We start from the raw sequence: 18,334 nt of genomic DNA on the forward strand, positions 1-18,334 counted from the left end.
TTGTGTTAGATGACTTTGCCCAGTTATAGGCTAATGTAAGTGTTACGAGCATGTTTAAGGTAGGCTAGGCTAATGTTCGGTAGGTTAGGTGTATTAAAGGCATTTTTGACTTAAGATATTTTCAACTTATGCTGGTTTTGTCGGGTTGTAACTCCATCGTAAATCAAGGAAAACCTGTAGTTTATTGTTTTTAACTGAAGACACTCGAATATGCATTATGCTGATGAGAATGGTCTAGTACAGTTGTTTTCAGCTGTGGCAGTTTTGCTCCTCAGGGCAACTTTGGCAACGTCTGGAGACATTTGGTTGTCACAACTTTGGAGGAGGGATACTACTGGCATCTAGTGGGTAGAGGCCACAGATGCTGCTAACCAACCTACAGCACACAGGACAGCACCCCTACCACCACCAACAAAGAATTATCTGGCCCCAAATCTCAGTAGTGCCAAGGTTAAGAAACCCTGGCCTAGTAGAAAGGCAGGGATCGATGGTGTTTTTTATATATTGGTTTAATGTCTTATATAAATCTTTGATTTAAAAAAAATAATCAGGGATTCGGTCACTTTGCTGTGTACCTGAAACTAACACAACGTTGTAAATCAACTATATTCCAATGTAAAATAAAAATTAAATTTAAAAAAAAAATAATCAAGGCGTCAAATAGGACTCTTTGTATTAAACCAGGAAAAAAATTTCAATGTTTTTCCCTTCTTCACAAACTTATATTTAAATACATTAAGTACTCAATAGATGTTTATTTTTACTTTTATCTTCAAGGTTTTCATATTTTGTTCCAAGAAAATCCGTGTCTGTTCTATACCTACAGTAGTACTTATGCCGTTTCACCAAGGTTTTTATTAAAATTTTACTCAGACACACAAATACCAGTAACAGAAAACAATGCACATTAAAAATATACCAAATTTTTTAACATATTGGAGACCACAAACGCATCAACTTATGCTGACAAATTACTGTACTTTGTGCAGTATTTCTATTTAATTGAGGAGTATTCAGAGATATAAGGGTAAGCTTTTAAAAACTATAACCATGTAGACGTATCTATCTTATAACCTCTGTGCAGTATTTTCTTTTGGTTTTACACTATCAAATTGGATTTGAGGACTGACATAATAATAGTTATCCAAACTATATTTTCAGATATTATATTCATTAAAAGACTTGATAGTCATCTTGGCTGAATTTAAAGTATGAAAATGTTATAAGTCTTAACTTTAAGAGTTGAAAAGTCTGGATGGATGAAATAGGACCCAAAGTCCTATCACCATTGTCTATAATGATTAGAATAAAATGCCTGTGGACCTCAGAATGTATGGGATTTCATGCTTTTATATAGATGTAGAGCTTGTCTTAGTTTTTTCACATCCAGAAGGGATTAGACTAGAAGATCTCTAAAGTACTTTCCAGCTTTAGTTTTCTGGTCCTCTGATTTAAAATATTTTGGTGTAAGACACAGTGAATCCTGCAGTTTCTGGAGCTGATACAAAATAGTCTATTCACATTTAGAGGGCAAAAGGATTGCCAGAACTATTATTAATAAGAGGTTCATACTTCTCATATTAAAGCATCCCTAATACATTGTGTTCTGTTGCAGTGTTTATTTTGCTGCTGATTCTGATTCTTCTACCTCTAACTGCTCTCTGTTTCCACTGCTGGTTTCCCTTCACCTTTCTCGTTAAATGTTGTTGCTACTCTCTAGCGTTCTGCATTGACCCTCCTTTCTTCTCCTGCTGTTGTCAGCTGTCTACCACCCTCTGGTTTTAACTGTCACCTGTTCGCTAATGACTCCTAATTCCTTAATTCTTGGTTTCACTTTTCCCTGGCTTACAGAGGCCTGTTTCTATCTGTCTTCTAAGCTTTCCATGCCCCAGAGCCCTGGCATCACATGAAACTTTACATACCTATAACAACTTATTCATTTCCCATATTCCATAACTCTGTTATAACTTTTCGAACCACAGATCTTGCCCAAGTTAGGGAAATCTGTCATCTTCAGCTCCTCTCTCCCCTTAACAACTAACCTATCCTCCAGTTTTCTCAAGTTTGTCACCTGCCACTCCCTTATCATCCCTTGTATGAATTGGCACAGTATTACATCAGGTCCTGGTTATTACAGTACTTAACTGATCTCTCAGCCTTGTAACCCGCCAAACATCCCACATACGGCAGTTAATGTTACTGTACAAGTCACGTCAGTTGGCCCTTACATGACAGTCCAGTGTCTTTGTAAATCAGATCATTGCTCCAAATGATTAAAGTTAGAAGTACAATTAAGGCAAAGAAGCTTGTTGGGATGGAAGGCACGGTGAGCCAATCCCAGAGACCCCAGCACTGCAGCATCCTCTGCGCAGTTGTACAGGACTGATGGCAGCCGTTGTCATCGAGGCGCCGAAAGGGAGGGTGGGGACTCGGCAGGTGGGGGGCTGAGCTCCATTCAGCTTGATCCCTACAGGGGCTTAAGGACTGTTCGGGGGCGGGGAACCTCTTCTAGGCAAAATCTGTTATCTCACGACTCAGCTCCTCAGCAGAGCTAAGGCTTGGTGCGGGGAGGGAGTCCGTCCACCTTGCAAGATTGTAAATTCAGTGGGGAGAGGGACCACGCCAGTGTCCTGCTACCAACTACCCCTCCCCCGCGCCGCCCAATTTGGGAATCATGACCCAACTTGCTGTCTTTGGTGTCTTGGCCTCAGCTTTCACCTATCCACTGACTCCCAGATGTTGCCCCAGCTGTCTTTGCCAGAACCTCACACCATATTTTGTCTTGTACACCAGACACCTCCGCCCAGTATTCTGAAATCAAACTTGATTCTCCTTCCACCTTGAAAGCAAACAACCACCAAATATGCTGGTCACCTTGACCAGCCACTGAATAAACCCAGCTGGAAACCTTCATCATCTTCACCCTTTCACATCCAGGAGGCTGTGCATCAAGTCCTGGGGGGTTTTGTTTGTTTCTTGTTTTGTCTTGTTTTTTTCATAAAGTCCTGTTTAATCTACCTCAGAAATATCTCATCTCTGCCGTCCCCTCCCTTCCCGTTAAGCTTTGATCATTCTTCCCCATTCTCCCTCGTCCCTCTGCCTCCCTTTATACCTCTGGTTCTCTCTCTTGCCCACTGCCCTCAAATACTTTTCATTGGCATAGATTTCTATTTGTCATTTGCTTTTAATTTCAATATATTTTGTATTGCTCACTTATTACCGTTAGACTTACAATATATTTAATATATTTATCACACACAGAATCTCATCGGCTCCCCACTCCATATAGCACCCTAAGGCTAAATCTGGTTGCTAGGTTACCTTTTCATCTTCATTCTCACTGCTCCCCACAGGTGCCCATTACTCTCTCCTTGGTGAAATGAATGCCTTTTATTGTTCTATCAGGTTTTTGTTTTGTTTTATTTTCCTGCTGTTCTTTCTGCATCAGTGTTTCTCAGACTTTACACTCAAATCACCTAGGGATCTTGTTAAAATGGAGATTCTGATCCAGTAGGGCTGGGCAAAAGGCTTCGATTTGCATTTCTAAACAGATTTTCTGTTGAAACAGATGCTACTGGTCAGATCACCAAGACGTACTTTAGTAAGACCAAGAGAATGTCTTAGTGAGTACATTTAATTGAAGGTTGTTATTCTGAAAAGAAATAAACTTCCTATCATTTTAGGTGTGGAAATGAGCTAGTTAGTTAAGCATATTTAACTAAATGACCAAAGCCAAAGTAGATAAAGGGTAAGAGTAGGAGTTTCACTTTCTGTTTATGAAATTTGCTCCAGCTCACTGGTAAAGTATTTATTTCCTTTAATAGTATAATTTCCATTTTATAGTCCCCAACACAGGCAGGCATTTTAGGAGGTATTTTACTTGAAAAGTATCTTACTGCCCATTCCAAAAACAATGGAGAAAGTGTGTATGAAAATCCGTAATTGGTGAGAAATTTTTCTAGCTCAAAATTGAAGAAGAGATGTATAAAGCAAATATGAACTGTTTAGTGAAGTTCATATTAGAAGGAGTCCTAGAAATCAAAACAATTATATTTTAATCATAAAGCACTGTTAAGTAAACCCCTAGCAAGTCAGAGGTCGCTCCTAGAAAATATTCTGAGCTCAAGAACTCACACCATCTAGTTCACTGCCATATCCCTCTACGTAAATTGGTTTGTGAAAGATTGTTGAAATAAAGAGTGCAAGAAGAAAAGAAAGAAATCCTGGTGGGATTTTGTTTGATCCCACCAGGCGAATTCTGTCATGTTTGTAACTTTTTCCTTGTAACAACATTTCACATGTCTATCAAAAAAAGACTTAAATAAATCATGGAATTTTTAAAAACAGGCAGATCACAACATATTATCAATAAAATAAGGTTTTAAAATATCAAGTTACAGAACAGTGTGCCGAATATGCTGATATTTGCATTTAAAAGGGAGGAGGGGTCACGGGTGTTGTATTAGTTTGCTAGGGCTACTGTAACAAAATACCACAGACTGAGTGGCTGAAACAATGGAAATTTCTTTTTTCACAGTTCTGGAGGCTAGAAGTCTGAAGGTCAAGGTGTCAAAAAGATTGGTTTCTTCCGAGGCCTTTCTTCTTGGCGTATAGATGGCCATCTTCTCCCTGTAGCATCACATGGTCTTTCTTCTGTGTCCTAATTGCGTAATTATGTGTCCTAATTTCCTCTTTCTATGAGGACGCCAATAGTATTGGATTAGGGCCCACCCCATGGCCTCATTTTAGCTCAGTCACCTCTTTAAAGGCCCTGTCTCCAAGTACAGTCACATTCTGGGGAACAGGGTTAGTGCTTCAGCCTATGAATTTGAGGGGACCACAGTTCAGCTCATAATAGATATATACATGTGCCCAGACTAATCAAATTGTATGCTTTATGCTCAGTTTATTGTATGTCAATTATACCTCAATAAATGTATTTCAAAAGTGGAGAAAGAGAATATATATTTATATTTGCTTTTATATGCATAAAAGAATGATTACCTTTTGCAGAAGAGGTGAGCACATAGCAGGTAGAGTTCAAAATTGAGTCTTTTAAAAATACTTAAATGTATTACTGATTCAAAAACATCACACAAATACATACTTTTAAAACATTGGTAAGGTAATAACACCAAAGGCTCTGGGAGTTTGGGAGAAGCTGCTGGGAGCTGCCGCAGGAGCCAGTTCTGACATCACACCAGTCAGGCCCAGGCACATGAGTTCTCTGGCTCTCTGTCTTATCTGAGTCATGGAGCTTGCTTTCTTCAAGGCTGTCAGCCATAGCCTTGACTGTCATTTCCCCATATTAATTTTGTAACTATTATGCTGACTAAAAACGTACTGTTTTGTTTTTTTGTTTTTACTTGTCCGTATGGTCTTACAGTTAAAAACGAGATTTACTTTGTTATTGTAAAACACAGCTGTATCCAGAAGCAAATTATAGTTTTCAAAAGAGTTTTAGTTTGATTTACTATTTGCTTTCATTGATTGTTGTCTTACTCCTTGTCTTCTAGCCCTAATTTGAAGTCCTTTGAGGGGTGATTGTAGCAGTTTGGTAACTTTGGGCAGATTCCTTAGCTTCTCCAGATATCAGTTTCTGCGCCTGTGAATTGAAGGGATAGCAGCTAAGACTTCTTCAACCCTACGTGGCCCACACTCTTCCATGTGCTTCATCTGTATTAATTCACTTATACACTCACTCTGTGAGGGAAGTACTGTTATTATCCCATTTTAAAACTGAGGAAACAAATCACAGTCACTCTCTTATCCCCTTTGTCCTCCTCTGTTTTTTATCTATTGTATTTATTATCTTCTAATATACTTTTAAAGTAAACTATTTCAAATCAGTGTCATCATTGTACTGCTTGCAGGGCACATTTATTTATATTATGTGAAAATGAAAGTTCATATAACTGTTTCCCATAGACCATGAAAAGAGGTGTGAAAATGTTTGGGTTTATAAAGATTGTGCTTGAAGCTTCCTTGAGTTTATTCCCTTAGACTGTGTTGCTTCCACTTCGGCTCTGGTGCTTTCACAGCCCACACTGGCTCCCTGCTGCTGGAATTAATAGTTTTCTGAGTCCCACAGCTTCCCAGTTATGGAGGTTCTACCAGAGCCCTGGAAGCTGCCCTGCATGAATTAGTACCCTGCAGAGCAGCTTCCAGTGTGGGAGCTGGAAACGGGGAGGGGGAGGGAGGGGTTTGTGTAAAGTGAGTATTTTGTTTTGGTCTTTGTATAAAGAAGGTTTTTTTTCCTTTTTGTTAATTACTGAGTCCCAATATGTGAGAAATTATGATTCTGTAGATTTTTTTTTAATAAGCAATGGAAAGATGCCCTTCCCACTGTTCCTGTACAGTGGGCCTCTACATATCAAATGTACATTTGCTTTCAAAAATATTTGCGTAAATTACTCATTTCCCAGTTGCCATCAAACCCACATTATTTACATGGTAAGACATTCTGTGCTAAGTACAGACAGACAGACAGACGTGAGAAATAACTGGTTTTCACTGTGTTTCTCCAGGAATATGCTGAGTCTAATATGCATTAGACTCTTAATGTTAAGCTAATACGTGGTTGGTTTTTTAACTACTCTTTAGAGAATAGTAGGGTTTTCATTTGATTGTGTAGAAGAATTAAAACATGGCTGCTGAAATGTCAACCAAATAGGCATAAATGTCTCTTGACCTTAAACTGGCAGTTGCTGTGATATGGCTTTAATTATGTGTAAATGTGGTTTTAGAATTCCTTGTTCTGGAGGCGTTCACTCGTATCATTGTGATATGTTGGACTCATTTTTCATCACCAACAATGGGGGAGACTCTGCCTTTGTGAGGGAAGAGGGTGTGTAGGATAGCTCTGTACCTTCCTCTCAATTTTGCTGTGAACGTAAAACCGCTCTTAAAAAAAAATCTTTGAAAAGTATATATATTTACGTCCATGAAGTGCTCATGATATATAGGTGATCACTGAATGCTAGCTCCCATCCCCACATGGTTCCTTCTTGTACGTGTCCTACAGCCATGCCAGAGTGTGGTCTGTCCAGCTGGGTGCTATCACTTGATTAAAAAGTATGTGATTGTCCAACTGTGCTTTCAGAGAATGACGAGGAACAAGAGGCCCTGCCATCTCTGGATAAACCTGGCTGGTACTCCCAAGGGAATGCGGTCCACCTTTATGAACTTCTGAAGAAAATGACTGGCAAACCTGAACCCAAGGTATTTTCTGACTGAGCCCAGTTTACAAGGGCTTGGAGATATACGCCCTTGTAAACTGAAACCATAACTCTAAATGCCTTCAGCATAGTTATCTGTGAGGGAATCACCTGCCCCTGCCTGTCTGCCAACCTCCTTGCCTACCTCTTCTGCTTAAATAAGCCTTTCCTTTGTTCATGTACATTGAGTCTTTCTCTGTAACAGAGAAAAACAGATATTCCAAGTAGGAGGCCACAGACCTGAGAGATACAGTGGAATAGTGTGTGGGTTACCGAGGAATGTTATCCTGATAACTGTCCATCAGGAACATTTTTATGTGTAAAACAAGCAGTAACTGATTATACTAGAGACTGAAGACACATTAGCTTTTCACATCCTGGCCACATGGCTGATGTTGGACGTTGGTATATTTTTAACAGCAGGATGCTTTCTTCTAAAAAACGTTTGCCAGGAGCCCCATGAGAAGGAGGGTCAGTGGGTCACTGAGCCCTACTCCACTGGCTCGTACACTGTCACAGCCCCCTGGGGACTCCTGCCTTGGAGGTTCTAGTTCATGTTCCCTTAACCTTGTTTCCTCATCTGTAAATTAAGAGACATGGACTAGATCAATGAGGCTTTGCCTCAGAATGCCTGGGAAGGGTCCCAGAGTCCACTTGCCCAAGCCCACCCACTCTCAGAGATTCTGTTTCAGCAGGTCTGGGTGGCGCCCAGAAACTGGTAAATTGGTTGTGTTGTGCATTCTTGCTAATCTAACCCTCTGTAACAGGTTGTCTCCAATATTTCACCAGCTCTTCAATTCCAGGGGCAGGTTTAACTGTAACCATATGGGCTTTTTCATTTTCATTTTAGAAAATTGAATTCACTTATCTTCTGCCTTTCTTCTATCTGCAGATGAACTGTGTAACTTCTTAAACCTGACCCCTTGTGAATCAAATAGGACAGGTCACCTGTGAAGTTATTCAAAGAAATTTAAGACGTCTCTGCAACTTTTACATCACTTAACTCTGATACCTGTTGAGGGATTTTCTTCTGCCTTCTATAAAATGAACACTACTCTTTCACAATTCTCATGTCTCAAACAGAATTTGCTCTCTGACTTACAGGTTGTTTACTTTGGTGACAGCATGCATTCAGATATTTTCCCAGCCTGTCATTATAGTAATTGGGAGACAGTCCTCATCCTGGAAGAGCTCAGAGGGGACAGAGACGGGAAGCCTGAGGACTCAGAGCCTCTAGAGAAGAAAGGAAAATATGAGGTAAGGGTCTCCTTTGGTTCTTTCCTTGAAAGAAAAGCCTTGTGTTTCACGTATCTTAGAAAGTGCTTGTTTGTGCCAAGAGAGATGAAATCTGTTGGCACTTACTGTGATCTTCATGCCATCTCAGCTCTACAGTTGATCTTGTGGATAGTTCTTAAATGATGCCAAGATAAATGCTGTTGACCATTAACGTAATGGTCTGTAATGTCTGTCTTCCGAGTTCTCTACTTTCATCCAGTGCTGTGGCACCGTGGCCGTATTTTGGCTGATGATGAGGCGGCCAGATCCTGACTCGCTGCGGTTATACTCTACCTCTTTTGCTTGGCCATGAAAGCCCTTGTGCTCTCACTTCATGGTCTAACTTAACAAAATTGGTAGCTCCCTTAAGCTTACTCCTGAGCCACCCAAAATGAACATAGGTAAAGACTTGAGGGAAAGAAAAGTAAAATACGTCATAAATCTAGAAAGGGAAAATAGTGTATAAAAGCAAAAATAAGCAGAAAAGAAGAAAGGTCAGAAAATAAAATGCATTTTCCTAAATTCATTCCAGTGGAACAATCTAAAAAGAAGGGAAAACATAAGTCAAAAAACAAATATCCAATCAAAAAATAACAATCAAAAGAAACTATCAAGCATGGAAAAACATGGAGTAACCTTAAGTGCATATTACTAAGTGAAAGAAGCCAGTTCCGAAAAGGCTGCATACTACATACAACTATATGACATCCTGGAAAAGACCAGTGGGTGCCCCGGGGCTCGGGGGGAAGGAGATGCTCTATTTATCTGGAAACCTAAAACTTCTAAGAAGTAAAGTCTATTTATTTTAAAAAAAAAAAAAAAAAAAAAGAGGGCTTCCCTGGTGGCACAGTGGTTGAGAGTCCACCTGCCGATGCATGGGACACGGGTTCGTGCCCCAGTCCGGGAAGATCCCACATGCCACAGAGCGGCTGGGACCGTGAGCCATGGCCGCTGAGCCTGCGCGTCCGGAGCCCGTGCTCCGCAACGGGAGAGGCCACAACAGTGAGAGGCCCGCATACCGCAAAAAAAAAAAAAAAAAAAAGATAGCTATAAGTAGATGCAACTGAATGTTAGAATAAAGGGGTCAGGTTTCTACAAGGTTTCCACTGAGTAGCATTTGGTCTTCAGTGTGACATTGGAAGTTCTGTGGACTGAGTTAAAAAGAGCTTTAAAATAACCTTCCAGGAGGTTGGGCTTCTAATCCGAGGGATTTGGGAGGAGGTTTCCCCTAAAGAGAAATAAGGAGATTTGGTTTCTTCAAAATGATTTGAGAATGCACAGACAGTAATAAGGAAATGAAGAATCAGTGGGAATGTTTGCTTTAGCATTACATAGACGGTAGCTCCATCCTTCTCCCACAGACCCCTTTTCTTGTTAATTAGTTATAAACACATCATGAACAAAGAGTTAATAATTGGCTCTTCGACAGGAAACAGTGAGTCAACAGCTTGAAGATTTTATTTCCCAAGATAGAATTGAAATAATGTTCCTTCATCATCACACCCCACCTCCCCACCCCAGCCCTGCTCCATTGAACATATATGTCCTTAATAAATCCACCCACTGTGACTGAAGAGACAGGATTTGGTAGCTCTCTGTTGGGTGTACACACACATACACATATTTCAGAAGAGTACTCAAAACTTTCATCACAACTATCAGACATAAGTAAGAGCTTATTGGATTAGCAGAGATATCTTAATAAGGCCAGTCATTAAATGACCAGTCTGACACCATTGTCTTGTTCAACATATACTAAGTTTTTAATTTGTGCAAGCCTCCCTACTATGAATATCAGGGACTTATAATAGAATCATACACAGATCCTTTTAACAGAACATATTAGTCTGTGGATAAAAGGGGTCAAGGAGCTTGAGTGTACAAATAAAGCATAACTGCCTCCAGAGGGTACAAATTATAAAAGAATTACAAACAAGACAGGATGGATACTTCGTTGAGGAGAATTAGGCAAAATTTTATAAAAAATGTAGAATGTGAGGTAAACATTGAAGGACAGGTACATTTTCAACTGATGGAAATAACATTCTTGGTTCAGGAAGTAACATGAATAAGTGTACAGAGATTGTAATGTCCAGGCTTCAGTACACAGTTTTGACCATAAAATAGCAGATGTGTAGGTTTGTCAGCCAAAGGCATCACTAGCAGTGTTTGGATGTTCAGGCAACAGGGGCGAAGCTTTCGTTTAGCAGCTGTGTGAAGGATGGGCTCAGCACGTGGGAAGGGATGCTGTGGCGGGCTGTCCCAGCAGCCCAGCTAGAGGCGATACAAACATGAACAGTGGGCACTAGTGAGAAAGAGATGGAGAGAGTACATGGCGGATGTTCTGGAGGCACAACTAGCTGGGTGCTGGTGGTGGGAGCTGAGACAGAAAATATCGATGGTTTTTAAGCGCAGCCAACTGGAATTGGTGGGTTTTATTCATATAAATATGGAAGTCATGAGAAAGACCTGGTTTTTTGGGGAGAGACGTTTTTGTGAGGAGAGAGATGTGATTGGTTTAATGTTGAATCCCATTTCTTTGAAATAGCTGGAGGATGAGATCAGACTGGTTTGGGAGATAGGTTAGGATAAGCGAGGAAAATTGAGAGATGTCCAAGGGAGAGAGACAAGAGAGAAAGAGAAGAAGAGAAGATAGAAACTTGGTGAGAACACTTACCATTAAGGGATGAAATCTATAAGATAAAGGCTCAATGAAAATAGGAGTGCTCCTTGTTGATATATTCAAGAAATGGCATGTTTCTTTTGATTAGTGATATATATATTTTATATTTGAGAAAATGAGTCATTAAAACTTTAGCATCAGAATAAACAAAGATTAGCATCTGTCCATTTTGGCTGCTGTAACAAAATACCATAGACTGGCTGGCTTATAAACAACAAACATGTATTTCTCAGAGTTCTAGAGACTGGGAAGTCCAAGATCATGGTGCCAGCTGATTCATTGTCTGGTGAGGGCCCACTTCCTCAAAGACCACCATCTTCTCCCTGTACCCTCACATGGCAGAAGGGAGAAGGTAGCTTTCTGGGATCTCTTTTATAAGGACACTAATCATGAGGGCTTCATGAGGGCTCCACCCTCATGACCTAAGCACCTTTTCAAGGCCTCACCTCATAATTCCATCATCTTGGGGGTTAGGATTTCAACATACGAATTTTAGAAGGACACAAACATTTAGACAATAACAGCATCCATAATACATTGAACCAGAAAGGGTAAACAGGTCTGTTTTCCTCTTTTCAAAGGAATAATGTGCAGCCCAGATTACCACTCAGTGTTGGCAGAACCATTATCTACATATAGCCTGTGAGATGTGAGTCATTTCTTCTCACACTCATTATTTTAGAAAAGACAATGAAGTAAATCAAAGTGACACTATAAACTTCTCTTTACACCTTGAGAAATTATATCTAAATACACCTTAAATGTACACACAGAAGCATAGATATTTATATTCCATACTGCTCTTAAATATCTTTGGTGAAATCCAGATAGATTCTTGCTAAGTGATTTCTAAACACCATCACGTGAAAAACACATACTTTCATCTTGCTTCACAAAGTGAGTTCCAGCGCAAAGAATCATGAATCTAAAGGCATATTTGGGACTCTTTGCTGCTCCAAAATGAAGTTTTCATCAGAAAAGGATGACAGATTTTATAATCCAAATTCTATGGACGTGATAGGGTTTTTTTTAATTCTTAGTTTTATACTATACCCATAAAACACTGAGAAGTATTTTTTGAATGAGTCTTATTTAGTCTACAACATTTCTGTGCCTGCTATGTCCTAGGCACTAAGCCTTTAAGGATACACTAATACATGAGATAGTTCCTAACCTTCTGTAGTTTATAATCTGTCGAGGGCGAAAAGTAAATAGTATGATAATTGCAAGATACTATGAGAAGTACCATATTAGGGTTAAACTCAGAGTGTGAGAAAATGGAGGAGACCTAATCCAACCCAACTGTGGGAAATCAAGGAAAATATCCTGGGTGGCATCCAAGCCAGATCCCAAAGGATGAGAAAGGGGTTCCCAAACAAAGCCAGAGGAGAATACATTAAAGGACTACAAAGTTTTGTTTTACTTTTTATACAGTATATAGTCTGGTTAAAGTTAAACAACTGAAATTCCTACACAGTTCTATTTTGATTTACTTATTGGTGGAAAAAACTTATAATGAGGTTGAACACTAATTAATCACAGTTTCGTTATTCTATTTCTTGTTTCAGGGACCGAAGGCAAAGCCTCTAAACAGATTATCTAAAAAATGGGGCTCTTTTTTTATTGATTCAGTTTCCGGACTGGAAAATACAGAAGATTCCTTGGTTTATACATGGTCTTGTAAGAGAATCAGTGCTTACAGCACTATTGCAATTCCAAGTATTGAAGCAATAGCAGGTAAGGTGGATAATACTTATAAAGCTTTACCTGCTGCTGGACAGTAATGACCTAAAGTACTAGAATTCTTTTCTTTCTTTTTTTTAATTTTATTTATTTTTTTATGAATTTATTTTATTTTTTTGGCTGTGTTGGGTCTTTGTTGCCATGCACGTTCTTTTCTCTAGTTGTGGCGATTGGGGGCTACTCTTCGTTGCGATGCACGGGCTTCTCATTGCGGTGGCTTCTCCTGTTGTGGAGCACCGGCTCTAGGTGCGCGAGCTTCAGTAGTTGCGGCACACGGGCTCAGTAGTTGTGGCTTGCGGGCTCTAGAGTGCAGGCTCAGTAGTTGTGGCACACGGGCTTGGTTGCTCCGCGGCATATGGGATCTTCCCGGACCAGGGCTCGAACCCATGCCTCCTGCATTGGCAGGTGGATTCTTAACCACTGCGCCACCAGGGAAGCCCTAGAATTCTTTTCTTTAAAAGAAGAAAATTTTCCCATGGCATTTATAGATTTTTCTTGGGTAACACCTAGATATGGCAGTTTAGGTAATTAAGACCTGCCTGTCCGCTGAAGCCAACTACAAATGCTGTACTTTTTTTTTTTTTTTTTTTAAGTTTGCCTGGAGTCATAGGAGAAAGCTAGGGAAGAGTTACCAGGACAGGATGCTAAGGAGGCCACGTAAGGTGAACCTGACTTTGGGGGCTACTTTTCCCCCCATTTGCTAACTCAGGAGAAGGCACTCAAAGAAGTGAGTGGCCTTTGCATAGTTTCATGAACCTACAGGGGTAGAAAGTGGAAGGTAGGGCCTGCCAAAGGAGGGGTGGGCCTGGTGGACTCTCTCAATCTCTGTTGAGACTCTGAAGGATGAATTAGAAGTAGGCATTCACAGGAACTGAAGCTCAGCTTTAAATCAGCTGAATCCCTAAAACTGGATTGAGGAGATTCTAGATTGGTAGTGCCCCAAGGCACCTGGTAAGAATTAATGACTCTTCTCTTTTGAGGAAGATAACATCATTCTAGGACTCAGATTGTTTCAAAAAACAATTAATACAAGGTTCAGCACATAATGAAAAATAACCAGGCACACAAGGGTACGAGACTACACTAAGAGAAATAACCAGGTTCAAGTACAGAAAAGAAAGGAATGAGAAATTTGGTAGCTATATAAAAACTAGTAAAAAGTGGAAATTCTAAAATTGAAATATTAAAAAGTAAAAATTAAGAACTTAATGGATGGGTTTAACAGAAGATTAGACACAGGAAAAGTGAATTAGTACGCTGGAAAATAGGCCAAAAGAAAATAGCCACAATGAAGCCTGAAGAGAAAAAAGCATGGAAGATACGGAAGAGGGACTAAGAGACACAGGAGATATAATGAGAAGGAATAAGATTCCTATAATTAGAAACTTAGGAGATGAGAGAATAAGCCAAAAGCAATAGCTACAACAAGCTTTCCAAAAATGATGAAAGAAAATAAGCCAAAGGTTTAAGTAGCCCAAAGAACTGAAACACAATACATAAAGGGAAATCCCAAAGTTAACTGCTAAAGACCAGATAATTAAGAAATATTAAAAGCAGTCAGAGAATAAAGACAGATTGATTTCAAAGGAGTACTTCATAAGTGTTAGACATCTGACATCTCACTCTTCCCAGAAACAAAAGAAGCCAAAAGACAGTAGAATGATATCTTTAAATTGCTGAAAGAAAATGCTTGTCAGTCTTGATGGAATTCTATACCAAGTAAAGATATCATTAAAGAATAAAAGAAAAATATTCTTAGACAAAAATGGAGAAGATGTATCTCTAGAAGACCTGCACTATATAGAAAATACTAAAGGGTCTTGTTCTTCATGCAAAAGTGAGAATGATCCCTCTTGGAAGACTGGAGATGAAAGAAGAAGTGAATATACAGCAACAAAAGGATGTATGAATAAATTAAAATGAATATTTACAGTTAGAAACAATTTTTTAAAATCCTATGGGGTTTAAATAAAGAATTTTAAGACATATGACACCAATGGCATATAAATCACAAAATGGGACAGCTGGAGTTAAATGTGTTCTAACATCCTTTATTATATGGCAAAAGATGAGAGTATGTTAGATATTAAGTCAAAAATGCATCTCGTAATCTCTAAGATAACTACCAAAAGCATTGTAATGATACATGTACCGAACTAATTATGTAAAATAATTTTAACCCCCCCAAAAAAAAAAACAAAAATGGAGAGAAAAATGGGGAGAATGGGATGCATAAAGTTTGAATATCAAGATAGAAAGAGACAATACCATGTTAATGGTAACCAAAAGAAAGTTAGTTAGCTCTATTAATGTGAAGGAAAAAAAATCCCTTAACATGAAAGAGAATCACTTCATAATAATAAATTCTGGTTTCAGAAATAGTGTCACTGAAAGTCCGAGGTATTCACCCTCTCTTCTCTCAGGTCAGAATTTAATCCCTCCCTGTTTTCTCAATACCAAGAGACTGCTGAAAAGTCTACTGTGCTTTAGAGGGGTATGTTTCTGCTTGCTTCTTAGTTTCCTGAAGTTCCCTTGAAGGGCTTGAGTCTAGAATCCGGTTCTCCACCCCTTTGTTTATAGCAGGTTCCAGCCCCTCACTTTTTGTCTCTGTAGCCCTTCAAGACTGCCAAAATCTCTTCTGGTTTTTCTGCTGCTAGTAACTGCCTCTGCCCTGCCCCCAGCCAGAATTCTGGTGCCTAAAGGGAAAAGCTGTGGCAGAATGTTGGCTCACTTCACTGCTGCTTGTTCCTTCCCAGGAAGTGTTTGTCCTCGGGTCTTAGTTGCCTCTTCAACTCTCCAATAACTTCACTCTGATGTTTTTATTTTATCCAGCTTTTCTAATTGTCTCAGCTCCAATTCAGAAGTGGAAGTCTACTTTTTTTTGAACCTCAGATTCTTCTTCCTTAAACTGGGTATACCACCCTCACAGGGTGGATATGAGAGAAAGTAAAGTAAGATATTTATCTGATATTTATTGGTAGGATGATGATGACCCTAAGATATGTGTGACCTTCCAAAAGGTCCATCCTCTATGCCATTATACAAATCCAGTATGTCAATATATCTTACTCACTGAAATAATATCTCATTCTCACCAGTTTCAAAAGATTTTTTTTTCATTTTGTTCCATGCTTACACACATAAAATTAAAGAATATATTTCTTCCTTTCACATACAATTTTCCTATTAAAGAAATGGACCCTGTAACTTGAAGGGAGGGACTGGCCCAGGACTAAACTATTATTTTCAATTTTTTATATTTCACTCTTTCTTTCCTTCAAAGTGACTCAAATTTATAGTGAGAGAGTAGGGTTGTGTGATAATAGAAGTCACTGAATTATTCTAAAATACCTGGATAGAAACTGTTCAGTGGGATATAGTTGTGAAATAGTAAAAGAGTCAAGGAAAAGTGACTCTCCATTATTCCGGGATTTAAATATTTCTCAAAAAATAATCCCCTGTCTGTCTTCTGGGGTAATCACTTCTCCTTAAGGAAGCAGTAGTAACATCAGTGTGGCTCCCATTTTCACTTTCCAAAAGCTTTCTTCCTCAGCACCCTGGAAAAGAATTTGGCAGAGCCTTTGTCTTCTAACTTCTCTTAGGACAAAATACTTGGACTCACCAGTAGTCAAACAAAGCTAAAGGAGTCGATTTGGGGTGGGGGGAGAGTTAGAGGGTTGGTAAGTTATATTTGATTGTCGATTTTGAGGTCCAAGACATTGCCTCAGAAAGCAAAGTGTTCGTCTCTCTTTAACTTAGCACTCGTTGCTTACGATCACATTCTCATAAGGAAATTATATCTCACACAGAATTTGAAATTTATTATTTCAGTAACATATTCAGTAAATTTGGATAGTACTGTGTAATTGACCTCCAAGTAAGAAAAATGGCTGAAAGAAAAATGGTGTGATGGTCATGGCTTCAGACATGTTGAAGATAGGATCTTTATATAAATGTTATCCTGCCAGTATCTTTAAAAAAAATCCCGAGAGTTGTTCTGTTTCTGTGTTGTTTTACACTGAACTTACTGTTTAAGAATATTTGTTCATTTTGGTTCTCTTCATTTAATTATTAGATAATGTGGTTGATATTATGGTGTATTTAGTACACAGAGTTTAATAGAACATCATTGTGGTAAACAAGAATTTGGTTCTTTGTCTACCATTCTCTTTTCTTCCAAAAAGCACCCAACAGTGACTTTTCTAAGACATGCAAATGTCTCCCTCTTGTTGAATCCCCAATCTGGACGTACTTGTTTTAACACAATAGTAATCTGATCTCAGTTTGGCTATTCCATACCCAGATTTCTTAACCTTAGTAGACTTTTTCTGCTACCTGAGAGAATAAAATTTTTGTTTTAAATGAGATAGGAAATGAAAAACAAACCTGATATTCCCCCTTTTTTGTATTCATGTAATGTTTCTTTATTCGTCAATATTCTGTTAGATGTGGTTCTCTCATTGACATTTAAATGCTTAGGAGGTGTTTTTATAGATGTTATAAAAGTTTGCAATATACATTACCATGATGGTTGGTTTATAATCATTTTGATAATGTAATCATTTTAACCTTATAACAGCTTTTAAAACATTTACTTTAGGATGTGTGTAGGAAATACAGAGAAAGAGGTGGCTGGGTCAGCTCGCAGCCTGTATCATTTTTGTGGCTTATAAGAAATCCAGGACCTCAGATGCACTATTTTAGAAACTCAGCTTTTATCAATGTACTTTCCAATGCCTTTTAATGAGCCTTTTTAATGGCTCAAAATATGCTCCAGCTAATTTGAAGCAGTGAAGACCAGTGAAATTCACTAATACAAATGTTTTTCTGTTTATAGTAATCTTAGCTTTCTCTGGCCTCAGAAAGGCAGTGTTCCTTCTGCCCAATCTTTAGCACTAGTTTTCTCCTCATAAGGATTAACTATTTGGGTCTTAATAACTCTCACTGGCATTTAATATAAAGTATAATTTTTATGTTAGTATCATTTTCAAAATACTGAGTATTACCAAATAATGTTTTACATGTGAAATTTGTGAAATAAGGATGACTACCCAGTATCTGCACGTGGAATGACTATCATTACATGACATATAACGTTTCACTTGTAATATTTCTGGTAATGGTTCTTTGAAGAAGCTTGGGAAGAAAATATCTGAAGGCTAGCTTTTGAGATACTTATATTGAAGATGTCACAGCGTCCCACCATCAATAAAGTATGAATTTTATGTTCTCTCCCCCCTCTTGTGGCTGTGTGTTTGTGTATGTGCATGTGTGTGTGTGTGTGTGTGTGTGAGATGCTTATCATATGGAAAAAGTTGCCATATTGTGCATATTAGAATTCTTATTTAGCTAAGCATTCAAAGATTATTCTTAGTAACTATTACTAAGGGCTATGAAGATTATTAGTTCTCATTTA

At 38.7% G+C, this 18,334-nt stretch overlaps 1 protein-coding gene across 2 annotated transcripts in view; it reads left to right on the forward strand.

Moving 5' to 3' along the window:
• The window catches only part of NT5DC1 (5'-nucleotidase domain containing 1), a 120,998-nt gene that overhangs the window by 100,131 nt on the left and 2,533 nt on the right, over positions 1-18,334 (forward strand). For both annotated transcript variants that reach the window (XM_029223517.1, XM_029223518.1), the window contains exons 9-11: positions 7,103-7,221; positions 8,322-8,474; positions 12,744-12,912. In XM_029223517.1, coding sequence (XP_029079350.1) covers positions 7,103-7,221; positions 8,322-8,474; positions 12,744-12,912 — 441 coding nt within the window. The remainder of the gene's footprint in view (positions 1-7,102; positions 7,222-8,321; positions 8,475-12,743; positions 12,913-18,334) is intronic.

The sequence above is a fragment of the Monodon monoceros genome, unplaced genomic scaffold (genome assembly GCF_005190385.1).
Source record: "Monodon monoceros isolate NGI ecotype Baffin Bay Population unplaced genomic scaffold, NGI_Narwhal_1 Super_Scaffold_15, whole genome shotgun sequence".
NCBI classification, from domain to species: domain Eukaryota; kingdom Metazoa; phylum Chordata; class Mammalia; order Artiodactyla; family Monodontidae; genus Monodon; species Monodon monoceros.